Below are 16,918 nucleotides of genomic sequence, written 5' to 3'. Positions count from 1 at the left end.
TTTGAGCCATTTCCTGTTCTTTCTGCTGGTGCTTGTAAATTCAGGCAGAGTGAGACCTCTTCATCTTGAAAACCTCTCTACTGATGACGCCGCACGTCACGCACGCAGCTGCGCAGTGAGTGCGTTGCTCACAACTCATTCATTTATTCTCCTTCTTATTTATGTCCCGCAGATGTTTACTCCTGCTGACCTCTGCCTTCTATTCATTATCCAGGCAATAGACAAGCAGGACAGTAAGGACTCCTTTTACATTGACGTCCCAGAAGAACTACAACTCCCATGAGCGCTCGCGGTAACTTAGAGCACCATCTCGCATTCGGACGTGGAGTTGTTGAGGAAGCAGGAAAGATCTCACGCCGCAGCTCGTCTGCAGAAATGCACCGATCACTCAGCGCTTCATAAAGGGACGCGTCTTTTCTCTGCGGCGGATCGCCATGGCGACAGTGTTCGCCATCGTCCTGGTGTTTGTCGGATGCTGCAGCAACGTGGTGTCTCTGGAGCTGCTCGTCAGGTCCGTGACAAACTTCTGATCACTCCGCCGCCGCCGTCATGTCGTTCTCACCTGTGTTCGTCTGCACTTCAACCTGCAGCCTGTTAACAAGTGTTAACATGTGCACGAGGCGCAGAGCAGCGTTGTCATGCTTCTGAGCTTGTGTAACCGGTGTTAATGTTTAAAGTCAGACGAGAGTATAAATAATAATCCATGTTTGCATCAGAAGTATTTTTACTACAAGTCATTTGTGTGAGAAAGTTTCCCTGATGACTTTAAATAGGTCAGACTGTTTATTGATTTAATCTTTAGGTAATCAGGAAGTCACATTGAGATCAGGATCTCTTTTCCAAGAGAGGCCTGGGAAACATTCACACCCAGCAACAAACAATTAATCACCAGCCACAACAAAACAACAATAAAACACAAGATTCATAAAAACTTCGCATAGTAAAGATTTAAAATCTCCAAGGGGAACACCTAGTTTGAGGGAAGTGTGTAAATAGTAACTGAATCCAGTTCTTCTGCCAATATTTGTGCGTACATGACGGATGTTAAAGTAAAGCAGTTACTGGATCCTGTGCTGTATGTACTGGTTTTAAATGAGAGAAGCGAGCTCAGGTCATTTGGGAGTTTTAACAAACAAAGCTTTCTAGATAGTTCCACACATGCTTGGTATTAGTATGTAAAATAAGCCTGGACAAAATGACCAAAAATGATATCAAGATACAAGCTCAAAAAACAAGATCCTGCCTCCTCTGTATGAAACATTGGTATTTTTTGGTACTGTTTGCATTCCTAGAAAAATGATTTGCTCCCTATAATGTGAGGTTATTATGACTCACACATCCTGATCAGTCTCCTGAAGCCCAACTAGTGTCTTCAGTCAGTTCAACAGACCAAAGCTCAAAGACATTTCCAATCAAATAAGTTTTAACTGTTAAAATGTTGCGTTATATGAATATATATCAAAAGTTCCCAACCATAACTCTTTCTTGAAATGATGAAATCTTTCCACATAGATTACAATCAACATTAAAAACCTCGATTTCTAATCACATTGTGGTTCAGTGTTAGTTCTGGAGCAGTAGAAAGTTGTATTTTCATTCATTAGGGTTATTGCTCTAATTTAGTAAAGCAACAGCGAGTGTAGTGATTTACATGATTGTAAAACACCTCAGTAATCCTATTCCAACAGGAGACCAGACAGTAAATAAACAACATGTTACAAGTTTTCATCTGTTGTTGTTTTCTTCTCTTTCTTTAGACAGTTTCCAGGATGCGGCAACATCGTCACCTTCACTCAGTTTCTGTTCATCGCGTTGGAAGGCTTCATCTTCCAGGCCAACTTTGGGAGGAAGAAACCCACCATCCCTATCAGGTGATTGGTCAACCTTTTCCAGAGGGGTCAGAGGTCAGAGGTGTTGCCCAATCAGCAGCGATGTGTATATAAACCATGCTGTATTAAAAAGGCAGTGCACACGATGCATTCAAAAGTTCTCTACAAATGTAGCAGCTACTGAAGACGTCAAGGGTTTAACTGAAAAAAATACTTTCCTTTAAATTTCCCGTTGTAGAAAAGATGAACAGACATTAAAACAAACCTCTTATGCCTGTTTTTCCCAGGAACTACGTGATCATGGTGACAATGTTCTTCACCGTCAGCGTGATCAACAACTACGCTCTCAACTTCAACATCGCCATGCCACTGCACATGATCTTCAGATCGGTATGAGCTCCTTCCTTTCACCTTCACCTCTCACACAAACCCCACCCATCACCTCCACCCCAGTCTGACCTGCTGCTTGTTTCTTCCGCAGGGATCACTCATCGCCAACATGATCCTGGGGATAGTCATCCTGAAGAAAAGGTATCAATGTCTCCTCTGACACTCGTCTGCACCCTCACCGTGCACCTCCATGTAGATGTGTTGCAGTGATTTGTGTCCCACCTTGTCTCTCTGCAGGTACTCAGCCAGTAAATATCTGTCTATAATTTTAATTTCGGCTGGAATATTCATCTGCACCATCATGTCTGCCAAACAAGTGGTGAGTCCTCTGCACCACAGTCCCCGGTTATCATGCAATATAATGCTTTTACACAATATACAGTTTTCTCTCTGAATATACCTTGATATATCTTGACTGGCAATTTTTACTACTACTGCTACTACTAATACTTTTTATGACTTTTTGTTTTTTCTCCTGCAGAATGTGGCCACTGAGGGATCAGGAGATGAGGGATTTTACACCTTTGTTCGCTGGCTCATAGGTCAGTTCTGGCTCAGAAAATTGCATTTTATTTGGGGTTATGAAGATGATTTTCATCTATTTACAGTATCTATTGAGGTATGAGTATTTTTTAAATGTATTTATCAGTTTATTGTTCAGTTGATAAATTGCCAGAAATGGTTAAGATGTTTTATTTACAATGTCATAAAAGATAAAGGAGAGAAAAATCAACACATCTGCATGACGAGGAAGCTGGAACTCGTGAAAATGTGGTAATTGATAAATGATTAATCAGAATTATTGCTAGTTATTATTGATTGTTGATTGACTCATCCAAACATTTGCTGTTAGCTCTTTTTGATCTCAACTACACTACACACACAGTCGTGTCTCTATGGCGTCAGAGGACATAACATTTATTTACATTGATTTCCTCAAGACCTGAGATTTACGATATGGGGACTTACTTTTTGTCCCCATAAGGAAGACAAGTCTCCATAATGTGACTGTGTAAAGAGATTTAGGTCCCCACAACAAGAGGAATACTCGGACCACACACACATGCACAAGTGAAACAATTTCCCAAGTAGTAAAACCAAAGTTTTTCTTTTTCATTTCTGTTCTTTGGCGGCATGGTGGTGCAGTGGTTGCTGCTCTCACCTCACAACTAGAAGGGTCTGAGTCCCTGTTGGAGTCAGGGCCTTTCTTTATGAGTTAGCATTTTCTCCACGTACCTGGATTTTCTGTGGGTACTCCAGCTTCCTCTCTGAGTCCAAACACAAGCAGGTTGGACTGATTAGCGACTCCAAAATCACCCATAGGCAACATGGACTCTCTCTGCCACGACCCTCAAAGAATAAGCAGTGTTGCTAATGGAAGGATTTCTGTTCTAGGTATCGCCATGTTGACCTTTGCTCTCCTGATGTCTGCGAGGATGGGTATTTTCCAGGAGACGCTGTACAAGCAGTATGGGAAACATTCCAAAGAGGCTCTCTTCTATAATGTGAGTGTTGCTCTTGCTCGGACACGCAGGACGTGCACAACACATTGAAATGCCTGCAAGGAAACTTCAAGCTTCTTTTGAGCCTCTGTCCCCCGCTGTGTGAATAACTGGTATTATTCTGATGCAGGTTGATTCATGTAAATGTCTCTTTTTTTTCTTGTCTCTTTCAGCACTTCCTCCCTCTGCCGGGCTTCCTCCTCCTCTCCACAGACATCTACCAACACTGCCTCCACTTCAGTCAGAGCGGTGAGTCGGGGGGGAAACGTTCATGTTTGTGACTTTTTCACATCTCACACTGATGTAAATAAACCTCTCCTCTCTGCAGCTCCTACAGTGGTTCCTGTGGTCGGAGTGTCTGTGCCAATAATGTGGCTCTACCTGCTGATCAACGTCATCACACAGTATCCTGACAAAAAAAAAGTGTTGGGGCCACTCAAAGTGGAAAACAAATCTGATATTTTTATGATATTTAGGTTGTAATCTACGAGAAAAAGTGCTAATATTATGAAGATACATTCATGATCATCTTTTTTGGCTCATGTTCCATCCCTCCACCAAGTTTCGTGGAAATCCGTTCAGTAGTTTGTGATTTATCCTGCTGACAAACAAATAAACAAACCAACAACATGTGAAAACATTAAATATACCGTATATATTGTGTTAAATGGAAAAAAAAACATGCTCAAAACTAGAGAAATACCACAATTTGCTTTTTTAAAGTATTGAAAGCAGATAACTTTGTTTTCACCACTGAAAATAGACAATCTCACACAATACCGTGTCACATGCCAAAAAAGCTCAAGAACCACAGCTCTATTGTGGATAACATCACAATTTATTTGTTACATTATTTAAGATTGCATAACATTTACATTTAGATTTACTCTTCATAGATGTGTCCATACACTCTAAACACACAATAACCATCATGTTGCAGACCTTAACCAGCGTCTCCAGGTACGTGTGCATCCGTGGGGTTTTCATCCTGACCACCGAGTGTGCCTCGCTGACCGTCACTCTGGTGGTGACACTGAGGAAGTTCCTCAGCCTCATCTTCTCCATCATGTACTTCCAAAACCCCTTCACCACCTGGCACTGGGTGGGCACCGGCGTGGTCTTCCTGGGCACGCTGCTGTACACGGAGGTGTGGAGCAGCGTGCAGTCGGCTCTGCGTGGACCGAGCGTCAAGGAGAAGAAGGCGGAGTGAAGACAAAACTACTTGAAATACAGCCACTGTGTTGGACTCTCAGATTGCTTTGGGTCAGCGACCCTGCAGCAGTTTTTATAAAGCTATGTCAATTATTTTGGTGATAGTAAAGCTCACACACACAAAAACATACAGCGGGTTAATGGATGGTGATATTCTGTATATTGGTTATTAAAATTGCATGAAAAGACAAAAACCTACAATGTATTAGTTCACCACTCAAAACTCTCCCTTCTCTGCCATGTCTGTGTCGCTCGGCCCAAAGACCTTTTAAAGCAGCTGTAACATGTCAATATTTCAATTGATCACACGATCAATATTTTAATTTATCACATGACCTGCTGCTGAAAGAGGTCACTTAGAGTGAGGCAACTATGGAGAATAATGACCCAATTGTGCAGCATTTTAGTGTCATTTAGCTCTTTGTTTTTAGTTTTTACTGCTCATAACTTTACTATTTTACTTCTGCTCCCATCAGCAGTGTTATCGGCCGCAGCAGGCAGCTGTTTTTAACCCAAAAACTCTAAAATGACTTTCCATCAACTGCTCGGCCTCATGCAGCAGACACAGTTAGTGACTGGCTGGTGATCATAGTGGAGAGTTCAGCAGCTAAATAAGCTGATCTTTCCCTCGGGGGTTGGTGGAGACCAAAAACAGAATTAAAACACTTCCTCAAATTAATGACAATCTCTTTCAGTTGGATATTTAATGGCACAAGACTATGTAACGTGACGCATTTAACATGTATTATCACATTTTATGGCCAATGTAGGTTGAAACCTTCCTCCAACCGTCATGGCTGCCTGGTAACAGCCGGTGGCCTGATTCATACGTAAATACATCCAAGACAATTTTTCCAGGGAAGAGTGAAGAATAATGTGTTTATGCTAATGTGTTTTGGCCCAAAGCCTCTTCCATCCCCCACAGTGTTGACTGTGCAACAACATGTTTTAGTTCTTTACTTTCTAGTTGTGAATCACCTACAGTCTTAACTTTCCTCATCCTTCTGCTCTCATCTGTTCATATCTGACGTTGGTTTAACATTTTCATTGTCTCAAACCACATCTGCTCAGTACAGTGAGGTCACTCCACAATATACAAACTCTTTTCTCTGCTGAAACTTTAGTGAAATGTGAGTTGTGTTATATTTAGGGTTCTCAGCTCCAGTTACAAAGTGAGTGCTAGCAACAGGACGCTGACTGCAGTTCACTCAATGGCCACTGGTGTCAGCAACAACTAGTTTTTTGAATGTTACATACAGGACCTTTAAATACCAACTATTTTATCATAACTTAAAGTTTGATTTGTCAAGAATTGCTGGGATAACTAATGAGTTAATAATTATGAGTTATTTTTACAATTAATCATTTTTCAAATCATCAACTTTTAAAGTAATATAGTTCTCAAATTCTTGTGTCACAGTAAATATAATATTTTGGGGGATTTTTAAAGCGTTTTCATTCGATGATTATATCAATTTTTGCTCCAGGAGATTGTGATGAACCTTCATCACTGTTTTAAGCAAAACTTTAATTGATTATTGTTGGTTTAAAAACAGTTCACATAAACATAATTTCATATTTTTCAAAGGTTATATACATTTAAACATCCGCTTGGTGCTGGAGTTTTTATCAGAAATGACTCAAACAGGAGAAAGTAGTGTGTTTGGTAAAGACCATATATTCATCCACATTTGGTGCTTTAGTATGGCAACAGGATTATTTAGTGAGCAGTGAGGCTTAATGTTGTGGTTTTATGATGTTGGTGTATGAGGGAATCACTCAAAATACACCACAGAGGTTATTTTCATTGTAATTTCAGTAACTGTCGCTCACTGATGTATTTTAATAGATTCTTGACAACAGTGTAGCTCCTATGGCTCAGAATAATAAGCTAATAGGATCAATACGTTGTTGGTTTTGTCTTTTTATATAATTTATTTGTATGATGGTCAATTGAATACACAGAATATCACCTAACTAACAATAGTACTTTCTCAGAATGCATAGATGCCAAATTGTGATGCAGCTTTTGATCTTGCGTTTGAGTATTTATTTGATAAAAGTGACAGTTGATTGATCTCATGGATCAGGAGGATTATACTGCACACTTGATGTGATGCTGTAAATCAGGACTGTTACATTAGTGGAGTTCATGTAGATGCTGTGTTATTAAGTTTTCATGTGTTCTTGTCATATTGTCTCAGGTGTAATGGATCAGCATTATTGACTGACATGTGGATAAACCTGCTCATTTACACACCACTGAAAATAAAACGACAACATGGCTACAAATGATCATTATTCAACTGATGTGACTGCATCTCCCACAAAGGGGTGTGTTTGTTTAGAGATATAATAATTTCTTAGCTAGGGACACGATGTTCTCTTGCATGGCGTTGGCTGCATGACCCAGGCGGCCAATCCGGTGAGCTGTTGTTCAGCTGCAGCCAATAGGAGCAGCTATAGTTGTGAGTCGGCGGTGGGAAGGGCAGATATCGGTGTGCAGCAGACCTTGTGTGATCCACGTTGTTTGGTGGATTAAGTATTTACAGTAACGCTCCTGGTTGACAGACTGGTGCAGAGGTGGTGTGTGGATGGGGGGAAACAGCCATAGTCACCTCTCCCGAGAAGAGGGTGAGGCAGGCGGAGTAGCTTTTGTGAAGGGCATCCGGGTGAGTGGAAGCTCCAGGAAAACTTCGCATGGGATTTAAACTGAGACTTTATTCCAAAGGGTCATGCACACACTTCGTCCACAGCTGCATCAACACTGACTGGTGATCTTTAGACTCTAAATAGTTTCTAATCGTGATCAAAATTTGCTTTTCATTAATCTAAATCAAACAATGAAACATTCCCAATTAATATCTGCTTCATTAAACAGTAATCTTCATGGATGAGGCAACATTTTCTCAAGTTAACTGCTTAATAATCAGAATAATCAGAATAATAGCTGGTGAATAATTGTGTACATTTGCCCACTGGATCTTATGTATCTTTTCTACATCCTCTTTCTACTATATTTGAATTTAAATGTCTTTACCTTTTTTAAATATTTAAAAGAGTAATTGCTGGAACTTAATTAAAAAAACTAGAAACAAACATAGGCCTCTGACGGAAAAGAAACCATTCTGCTTTAAAAGACAACATTAAAATATTATATTATTATTTCATACATGCTGCAGTTTAGTTTTTTCCTAAATTCTTACACAAGACAAAAGCGGCATATTGAAATGTGATTGAAAAGTTTCAGCAATCATGTAGTTATTATAGGAAAAGATCTGTAACTTATATTGACCTCTGTCAGTGACATTGTGCTGTGTCAACTTGTAACTAGAGAAAATATGAGCTTGTGCTTTTCTCATTAAGTGTTCTAATTGTATAAAATCATTTGTTTATCTAAGAATAAAATCATAACATTGTAATTTTGCCATTTAGAGAAGAGAGTTTTATGTTTTTTAACAATTTTGACCTGAACAATAATCTGTGTATTTTAGCATTTGTTTATCTGTCAAAACCTAATTTCTTGTGATTATTAAAAAACTTTTGTTGGTGCAATCGAGCTTCTAAGATCTACATCAGGACATAACTGCTGGAATATACAAAGAAATTACTTTTTTCTTAATTTGAAAATCATCTAAAGTTAACTGTGAGTTGTTTTTAAGATACCAATAATAATATATAATTTAGGAAAGTAATATATCCCTGCATAGCTAAAGAAGGATTATGATTAAGCATTTTATTGGATTGGATCATGTGGCGTGAAACAGAAATTTCCAGTGTTGAGCTGTTTTTGTTTCTGAGCTGAGTTCGGGGCAGAAAGTGAGTTTTCAGTGTCAGAAACCACAGCTTTTGAATGAAGTAAATATTAGACCTAGGTCATGGATAAATCAGAGATAATTGCCTTAAACAAAACAGAATACACAGATCATTCATTCATAATAATAGTTTTCTAAATGTGAATATCAGTAGAACCTCTCTGTTGTTGTTTCTATCGTGTCTTGACCTGTTTATTTGTGTCACACGTCTCAACAGCAACAGTGGTAGAATTAACCAGATCTTTTATCTACATTTACTCCATTACATGTAAAACTCATGCATTTATTAATTCAGCGAAAGTACAAGTGTAGAGATATTGGCATCAAAGTATAATCTTATTGAAAAAGTTAAAGTAAATTCTAACCTTAGCAATTGGGGCTGGAGCCTCAATATCAAGGCACCGCCCATATAGGCTCTCAACCAATCACGAGTCAGTCTCAGCTGTCAGTCACGACATTTGACCCCATTTTTATACACTTGAAAAAACGTCAGTGTGATAAGAACTACCTAAAATGACAGAAACTAACTTTGAGATAAGTTTATTTGACATATATACTCTGACTGTTTATTTTGGTCCATGTCCTGTGTTGGAGGTGGGATTTGTGGCCTATACGGCAGCCAGCCACCAGGGGGCAATTGAAACATTGCACATCTTGAAACATGTATTGTACTTTGTAGAGGTGCAACAATTACTCGATTAATTAGTTGATGGACAAAAAATGAATTGGCCACTATTTTGAAAATACACCTGATGAGCCCAGCAGGTGGCGCTCACCACAATACATTTCTATTTCTCTCTCCAGCTGTCGGACCGAGTCATCAACCGGATGAAACAGCCTTCAGTGGCCAGCCCTCACCTCCCACAGAATGGAGTTCCTCCTCTACACTCACCTGAATCACCCGCTCCACCCTCCGCCCCCTCTGTTGATGACATACTGCCACTCCTGACACCTCCTCCTGTTTTGTTCATCTCACCTCAACCACCTCTTCCTCCTCAGGAAGCCCCATCCACAGCTCCATCACTGGAACTTGCTTCTCCTCCTCCGCCTGTAAAACTAGTGCCTCCTCCTCCTGTAAAGTTTCACTCCCTTCCTACCACTCTGGAATCTGAAGCAACAGCTCCTGCTCCTCCTCCACCTGAAGAGACAAAAACTACACCTTTACCTGACCCTGTTGTCTTAGCCCCACCTCCTCCTCCATCCCCACTTTCTCCACCAGTCGCTACAAATGTGGAGCCTGCACCTTCTCCTCCACTGGGTCCTCCTGCAGCGGGGCCAGTCGTTCTACCTCCCCCTGAACCCCTCGTCATAGCACCAGAAATTCCATCTTCTACACCAACTATTGCAGAACAAGTCGTTGAACCTTTTGTCCTTCCTCCACCTGTGGAGTCGCCCCCAGCAGCTGCAACTCCACCTGAACCTTTAGCTCCATCTCTGCTCTCTGAAACTGTGAAACCAGCTCATCCACCTGCTGAACCTGCTGCTGCTGCTCCTGCTGTCGAACCTCTTGAAACTGTCGTCCCTTCAACCCTACCTGTTGAGGCAGTTCAACCTCCACCCACTGTTGAACTACATCTTCAGCTGGAGCCTGTAGTCCTGCCTCCTCCAGCTGAAGAAGTGACTCCAGTTGTGGCTCCAGCTGTTGATTTACCTCCTCCAGCTGAAGTTGTGGCACCAGCTGTTGTTTTGCCTCCTCCAGCTGTAGAAGTGACTCCAGTTGTGGCTCCAGCTGTTGTTTTGCCTCCTCCAGCTGTAGAAGTGACTCCAGTTGTGGCTCCAGCTGTTGATTTGCCTCCTCCAGTTGAAGTAGTGACTCCAGTTGTGGCTCCCACTGTTGATTTGCCTCCTCCAGCTGTAGAAGTGACTTCAGTTGTGGCTCCCACTGTTGATTTGCCTCCTCCAGCTGTAGAAGTGACTCCAGTTGTGGCTCCAGCTGTTGCTTTACCTCCTCCAGTTGAAGTAGTGACTCCAGTTGTGGCTCCAGCTGTTGATTTGCCTCCTCCAGCTGTAGAAGTGACTTCAGTTGTGGCTCCCACTGTTGATTTGCCTCCTCCAGCTGTAGAAGTGACTCCAGTTGTGGCTCTAGCTGTTAATTTGCCTCCTCCAGCTGTAGAAGTGACTCCAGTTGTGGCTCCAGCTGTAGAAGAGACTCCAGTTGTGGCTCCAGCTGTTGATTTGCCTCCTCCAGCTGTAGAAGTGACTCCAGTTGTGGCTCCAGCTGTTGCTTTACTTCCTCCAGCTGTAGAAGTGACTCCAGTTGTGGCTCCAGCTGTTGATTTGCCTCCTCCAGCTGTAGAAGTGACTCCAGTTGTGGCTCCAGCTGTTGATTTGCCTCCTCCAGCTGTAGAAGTGACTCCAGTTGTGGCTCCAGCTGTTGCTTTACCTCCTCCAGCTCTAGAAGAGACTCCAGTTGTGGCTCCAGCTGTTGATTTGCCTCCTCCAGCTGTAGAAGTGACTCCAGTTGTGGCTCCAGCTGTTGCTTTACCTCCTCCAGCTGTAGAAGTGACTCCAGTTGTGGCTCCAGCTGTTGATTTGCCTCCTCCAGCTGTAGAAGTGACTCCAGTTGTGGCTCCAGCTGTTGCTTTACCTCCTCCAGCTGTAGACGTGACTCCAGTTGTGGCTCCAGCTGTTGATTTGCCTCCTCCAGCTGTAGAAGTGACTCCAGTTGTGGCTCCAGCTGTTGATTTGCCTCCTCCAGCTGTAGAAGTGACTCCAGTTGTGGCTCCAGTTGTTGATTTACCAACTCCCTCTCCTCCTGCTGTGGCTCCAGTTGCTGATTCTCCACCTCCATGTGCACTGGTTCCACCTCCATCTCCTCCCGCTGAATCAGTGACTCCAGCTTTGCCTCCAGCTGTTGATTCTCCACCTCCATGTGAACTGCTTCCACCTCCTCCAGGGCCAGCAGCAGCCCCCCCTCTTGCTCCAGAGCTCACCTTTGAAGAGCCCTGCCCGCCCTGTCACTGTGTGGAGCTGGCCGTCGTGCCTGCTGATGCACCTCTGGTCAGTGACCCCCTCGTGGAGCTTCTAATGCCAACTCTGTCTGAGCCACCTCCACGTGATACAGCTCCAGCTCCTGAAGAGTCCGCCCCCATCCTGTCTCTGCCCCCTGTTGTTGAGGATGAAGTCATCTCAGTGGCTCCACCTGCAAAAAGTAAGTTTGATATCCACTTGTGTGACGTATTCATGTGCCCGTAGAGGTGTGTGGAGGTTTATCAGAGCTCAGGGGGACAGGTTTGACACCTGGTAGCTCGGGTACCCCATAGGAAGGCTTGAGTCCCCCTGCAGCAGCCACAGGTTAGTTTCTGACCCAGCCCTTTGCTGTGTGTCTTCCCCCTTTCACGCTTACTGTCCAGTAAATAAAGACAAAATCCCTATAAATATCTAAAAAAACACATTCACACACGTTCCTTCAAAATCAGTAATAAAATGATTAGATATTTATTCTGACAGTGTATATGATGGGATGTTTTCCTTGACAGACTCATTGAAGAAACAAATGTTTTTAATATTAAGTTATAGCAAACTATGGAGGTTTTGCCAGAATTTTGTAATATGAAAAATTATCTTCCTGCTGAATAAGAGTTAAAAAATAAATTCCTGAATTTCTTCTCCTTCGTGTGACAAACAGCGTTGCCTGTTTCTCCTGAAGTGGTGGAGGGAGAACTGAGGCAGAAGATCCATGAGGAGATGCAGAGAAGTCTGGAGGACGAGATCAACCAGAAGAGACAGGAGCTGCTGCTACAGTAAGGACGAGGGGGTGGGCGCTGGTCTAGTGTGTGTCTGACAAGGTGAAATAAAGTAGAAGTAAATTCAAGCTGAGCACAATTTTTGTCACCAAACTCCTCTGTAAACATGGTAAAATAAATACATAGTCATGTGGAACAAATTAAAAGTTAAAGTAGCCAAAACTGTTTGAAAAGCAACCTCATCATAAGATCAGCTGAGTAACTTTTGATCATATTATCACACGATGTTCATCAGACTTCTGGTACTTCACATCTATATTTCACTTAAAAGTTGAGGTTCATAGTTCATTCTTGATATTGGAATCAGCAAATGAATTACCTTTAATCATTTAGTGTCAAACTTGTCACTAACAGTTAATCCTTGAATAGTTTTCTTAATTATTAATTGTAATCAAATTGTTAGAAAAGAAAAAAAATTGCTTATTTAAATTTCCCTGACCCCAATGTGATGTCTTATAATTTTGTCCAACAAACATCTGGAAACGTCGATATTTTCATTTCACAAGACAAAATAAATATAACTCTATAATATCCCTTTTGAGAATCTTGAACCAGCAAATATTATGTCTTTCTAGTTCAAATACATATAATACAACTAATCGACTGTCAAAATTACTGCCGATGAATTTCTGATCAACTAGTCCATTAATGGACTGACAGCTTCAACTCATTATATGTAAACTGTATGAAAGAGGCCATGGGGTCACAAGTAGAAACTGTTCTGACATGTGATGTGTGCGTCCAATGTGCAGACTGGTGGAGATGAGGGCTCTGGCTCAGGTGGAGGCCACGGCTGCAGCTCAGGCTCAGGTGGAGGAGCAGGTGAAGAAGACACTGGGGGCGGAGAAGTCGGCGCAGATGGAGAAGCTGACGGACGACATCATGAAGGAGCGAATGAGGACGGAGGACCAGAGGCTCATGGTGCAGCTTTATGTAAGCAGAAAAAACACATGCATGTCATTTATGTGCAGTACTGTGCAAAAGGTTTAGTCCATGAAAGTACTGTTCGAATGCATTAAAATGAAAAGGGTTTTATTTATCAATCAACCTCATACAAACTGCAGCAAACACAACAAACTGTGACCATCCTCTGGGTTAAAGCAGCTCCAGTTCTCCATTAGCTCTTTAGAGAACATGATCTCTGTGGGTTTTGTCTGTTTCAGTATCGAATAAATATCTAAAGGTCCTAAAGCTTGTGCACAGTACTGTGAGTGTGAGGATCTCTTGTAAATGCGACCCCTCTTACTGTTCCTCTTTCTTGCCCTGTTGTCTTGTTTCAGAGGATGGAGGTGAAGGTAAGACGGGAGAGAATGCATGTTTTAATCTTTCACTTTCATTCTTCTCTAACTAAACTCCAACAAGCTCTGTTTCCATGGAGACCTGTCCATGGTGGCAGCGCTAAAGGTTTCAGACGAGACAATACAACATTAAGCAGAAAAGAGAGATGGGACATAAAAAAACCCAGCTGTTGGTATTAAAGCAACACTATGTAGCTTTGCTGAGCCACAGCAGCCACAAGTAGAAATTATTCATTTTGGGTGGAATCTGAGCAATTAATTAATTTTCACGTAAAAAAATTTCACATTTAAAATATGTTGAGTTAATGCAGGGAGACCAAGTTCCTTATTTTAATTTCCCCCTGTAAACTATTCTAATAAGAAAATGGGGAAATGTAGAGTATAGAGTATATATCCTGGTTTTAGAAGTATTCTTGATGTTATTAAATTGTTTATGGACACAGGCTCATCAGCTGGATGAGAAGGAGAAACAGCTGCAGAAACGAGACGCTCTCTACCAGGAACACATCGCAAAACTTGAAACGAAGGTAAATTCACTTTTTTGATACTCTTCATTTATTTGAAGCTGCATGGATCAGTTGTTACCACTAAGTGGTGCTATGGCCTAGATTAATGTTAAACTACAGTTAGATTATTAAATTGTTTTAGCAAAGGATAATAAAGTGTAAATAGCTAAATATGTGACTCGTGTTAATGTTTTTAAATAAATGAAAATGTTAAAGAGCTGTGATTGACTTCCTACTTTAAAAATGTGCATGCTGTTTCTTACTTTATCTCTGTGTGTATTTTAGTTTTAACTCTGTGTATGATTTTATTCTATTTGTGACACAGCAAAGACAGCTCTCCGTTGCCTTGACAGATTTCGATCTTATTCAATGATTTTATGATTACAATTTTGTATTGGTTTTTCTAACAATAGAAAGAAGAAAGAAAGAACAGTTTTTACGTTTAACCTCCTCACACTATCCAATTACTTATACAAGGTTTGAAAAAATGAATATATAAATAGGGAATAAAATAATTATATGAGGGTCTTTTCAGATTTTCTGATTCGTATTTGATCTGGAAGGTGATGTGTGTTGTGTTTACGTCTGTGACAGTGCACTGAGTTTTATAAAGTGACTGCAGAGAGCTTCCAGAAGGGCAAAGAGGAGACACACCAGCGGTTTGCGTGAGTCACTGATGTTATTACTCTTTCTACAATTGACTTTGGGATGAATGTTGTGCTTGGTAAGCTTACAGAGTGCAGTGACCTGTGCAACAAGTTAAACATTACACATGAGACAATAGTCAATAGTTTGTCTGTTTGGTGACATTAACCACAGAACCAGCGTGGTGTTTGACATTTGCACGTCTCTGCCTCTGTGCTCTCTCAGGCGTTTCGACAGGCAGCCGGTGTGTGGAGACCTGCAGAGTCAGATTCTAAAATGCTACAAGGAAAACACAGGGAAAACTCTGTCTTGCTCGAGCATAGCCTCAGCCTACATGCAGTGTGTGGACAACACCAAGAAAGTACGACTCTGCATATACTGTCACATTTGACTTTTTCATTCATTTCTCTTTTATGATTGGTTTTAACTTATTTTCTCTCCGTCTACAGAATAAGTTGAGCACTGGAGGTTAACATTAACCAAGCGATGAAGACGACTGACATATTTACTGCTGCAGTGAACAAACGATGAAGGACAGAAATCAACACACGGATGGGTTACCGATAATACAATTTATATGGAAATAGAAAAAATGCCACATGCCAAATGTCAAAGTGACTTTTCTGGTCTGGTACTGGTGTCACAAACACATAGAGTTTAATTTTACACTTCATGTCTGTGACCTTGTTGGTTCTTGGAATCATCCTTAAACCTTTTATGCCAACACAGCAACAAGTCAGGAGGATATTTCTAAGTGCTTGTCTGTGTTAATAAGGCAAAACATAACAGAAGCATTAGAGTAAAGTTTGCTGCACATGGTTTTCATTTTGAGTGTGAACACTGTATGAGAAGCAGTATATACTGAATATGTATGTGTGCCTTGAAGCTAGTAATCAGACTGCAGATGCATGAGAGAACTGTTAGAGGAGCAGAGGTGTGATATAACAAAGACTCGTTGCTTGTTGAAGTTTATGTACGTCGATGATTTCAGGGAATCTTCACCTTCAACTTCTCATTCTCAAAGTCTGGTGGATGCACAAAATAATAAAAAGGTTCGATGAAAATGTTTTGTGTGATGAAAACTTCATTTCTTTATTTCGCAGCTTGAGAAAATATAATGTGGATGGTTGCTTTCTGTGATGAATTAAAAGAAACAAGTTTATTAAAAAGTCAATTGAATAGGCTGAAATAATGAAAGGGTTGTTTTTAACTTTGGTGCTGTTACTGAGAAATGATCCTCGTTGTAGGGTTTTGTGCAGTCATACATGTTCCTCAGAGGATGAACCCTAATGACTTTGGTGATCACTCTGAATCATTTAACTGCAGTTCCCTTCAGCTCTCTGGAGAGTTTTAGCAGTGAGTGTTATTATTTTACAACCTGCTTCTTTATTATTATGATTCAATCTCAGTCACTGCTGACATCAGTGTCATATCCAGAAACGGCAGAGACGTTGGTGCCTGCTGGATGTGTGAGTCGTCAACTGCTGATTATGTGTCAGGGGTTTTGTTTACAGGTTGTTTTTGCTGTAACAATCATTCCAGATTTACTAATAACTAAAATACCCACATTCTGGCCCTTTCAGGGAAATTCCCTTTGCTTCTTTGCTCGGGTAGGGGGTGACCTGCTCTCTTCTCACTGCTGTATCTATTCATGTCAGTGGTTGTAGAACACGTCTCAGAAAGGATCATGTGACTCTCCAAATGATTGTCAGACTATGTGTTCCTTCAGGTGAATGGACAGAGAAAGTGGATCTCACAGACTGTTGTTGAAATGGTTGTGGATGCTCGTGATCCAGGACCTGTATGTCCACCCCCTCTAAGGTCTCACTAACTAATACCTGGCTGCTGATGCCTCCTCTCAGCTCCCGATGTTGCTGCTCGTTGTGGGATACATTGTATTTAATGGCAGATGAGATGAAATTAGTAAACTAACAATCAGCAGTGAAACAATAATAAGTCTCCATCGGGATTTATA

General features: G+C 41.2%; 2 protein-coding genes across 3 annotated transcripts; both read left to right on the top strand.

The window, feature by feature from the left end:
* Window positions 1–214: 214 nt before the first annotated feature.
* slc35b4 (solute carrier family 35 member B4) lies at window positions 215–5,127 on the top strand. The gene is made up of 10 exons (XM_034588158.1): window positions 215–511; window positions 1,758–1,871; window positions 2,117–2,219; window positions 2,311–2,360; window positions 2,457–2,538; window positions 2,701–2,761; window positions 3,615–3,724; window positions 3,895–3,970; window positions 4,050–4,125; window positions 4,682–5,127. The coding sequence occupies exons 1-10, from the start codon at window positions 435–437 to the stop codon at window positions 4,929–4,931; spliced, it is 999 nt and encodes a 332-aa protein (XP_034444049.1). The 5' UTR covers window positions 215–434; the 3' UTR covers window positions 4,932–5,127.
* A 733-nt stretch (window positions 5,128–5,860) lies between these two features.
* LOC117763196 (proline-rich extensin-like protein EPR1) lies at window positions 5,861–16,007 on the top strand. Of its 2 annotated transcripts, XM_034588146.1 has the most exons (11): window positions 5,861–7,605; window positions 9,553–9,861; window positions 9,925–10,419; window positions 10,897–11,899; window positions 12,377–12,491; window positions 13,247–13,427; window positions 13,775–13,789; window positions 14,236–14,319; window positions 14,893–14,963; window positions 15,169–15,304; window positions 15,393–16,007. In XM_034588146.1, the coding sequence occupies exons 1-11, from the start codon at window positions 7,528–7,530 to the stop codon at window positions 15,414–15,416; spliced, it is 2,511 nt and encodes an 836-aa protein (XP_034444037.1). In that variant the 5' UTR covers window positions 5,861–7,527; the 3' UTR covers window positions 15,417–16,007. The 2 variants fall into 2 exon arrangements, with proteins under 2 accessions (XP_034444037.1, XP_034444038.1); XM_034588147.1 differs by lacking the exon at window positions 13,775–13,789.
* Window positions 16,008–16,918: the final 911 nt, after the last annotated feature.

This window comes from Hippoglossus hippoglossus, chromosome 6 (genome assembly GCF_009819705.1).
Source record: "Hippoglossus hippoglossus isolate fHipHip1 chromosome 6, fHipHip1.pri, whole genome shotgun sequence".
Lineage (NCBI taxonomy): Eukaryota > Metazoa > Chordata > Actinopteri > Pleuronectiformes > Pleuronectidae > Hippoglossus > Hippoglossus hippoglossus.
Note: the sequence above shows the minus strand (reverse complement) of the source record. Positions and strands in the feature narration are given on the sequence as shown.

Coding starts and splice junctions, on each gene's coding strand:
- LOC117763196 (XM_034588146.1), top strand. CDS start 7,528: ATGGGGGGAAACAGCCATAGTCACCTCTCCCGAGAAGAGGGTGAGGCA. Junction 9,862..9,924: donor CTACCACTCTGGAATCTGAA/GCAACAGCTCCT, acceptor CCTGACCCTGTT/GTCTTAGCCCCACCTCCTCC. Junction 10,420..10,896: donor CTCCTCCAGCTGAAGTTGTG/GCACCAGCTGTT, acceptor GCTGTAGAAGAG/ACTCCAGTTGTGGCTCCAGC.
- slc35b4 (XM_034588158.1), top strand. CDS start 435: ATGGCGACAGTGTTCGCCATCGTCCTGGTGTTTGTCGGATGCTGCAGC. Junction 2,220..2,310: donor TGCACATGATCTTCAGATCG/GTATGAGCTCCT, acceptor TTTCTTCCGCAG/GGATCACTCATCGCCAACAT. Junction 4,126..4,681: donor CTGATCAACGTCATCACACA/GTATCCTGACAA, acceptor CAGCGTCTCCAG/GTACGTGTGCATCCGTGGGG.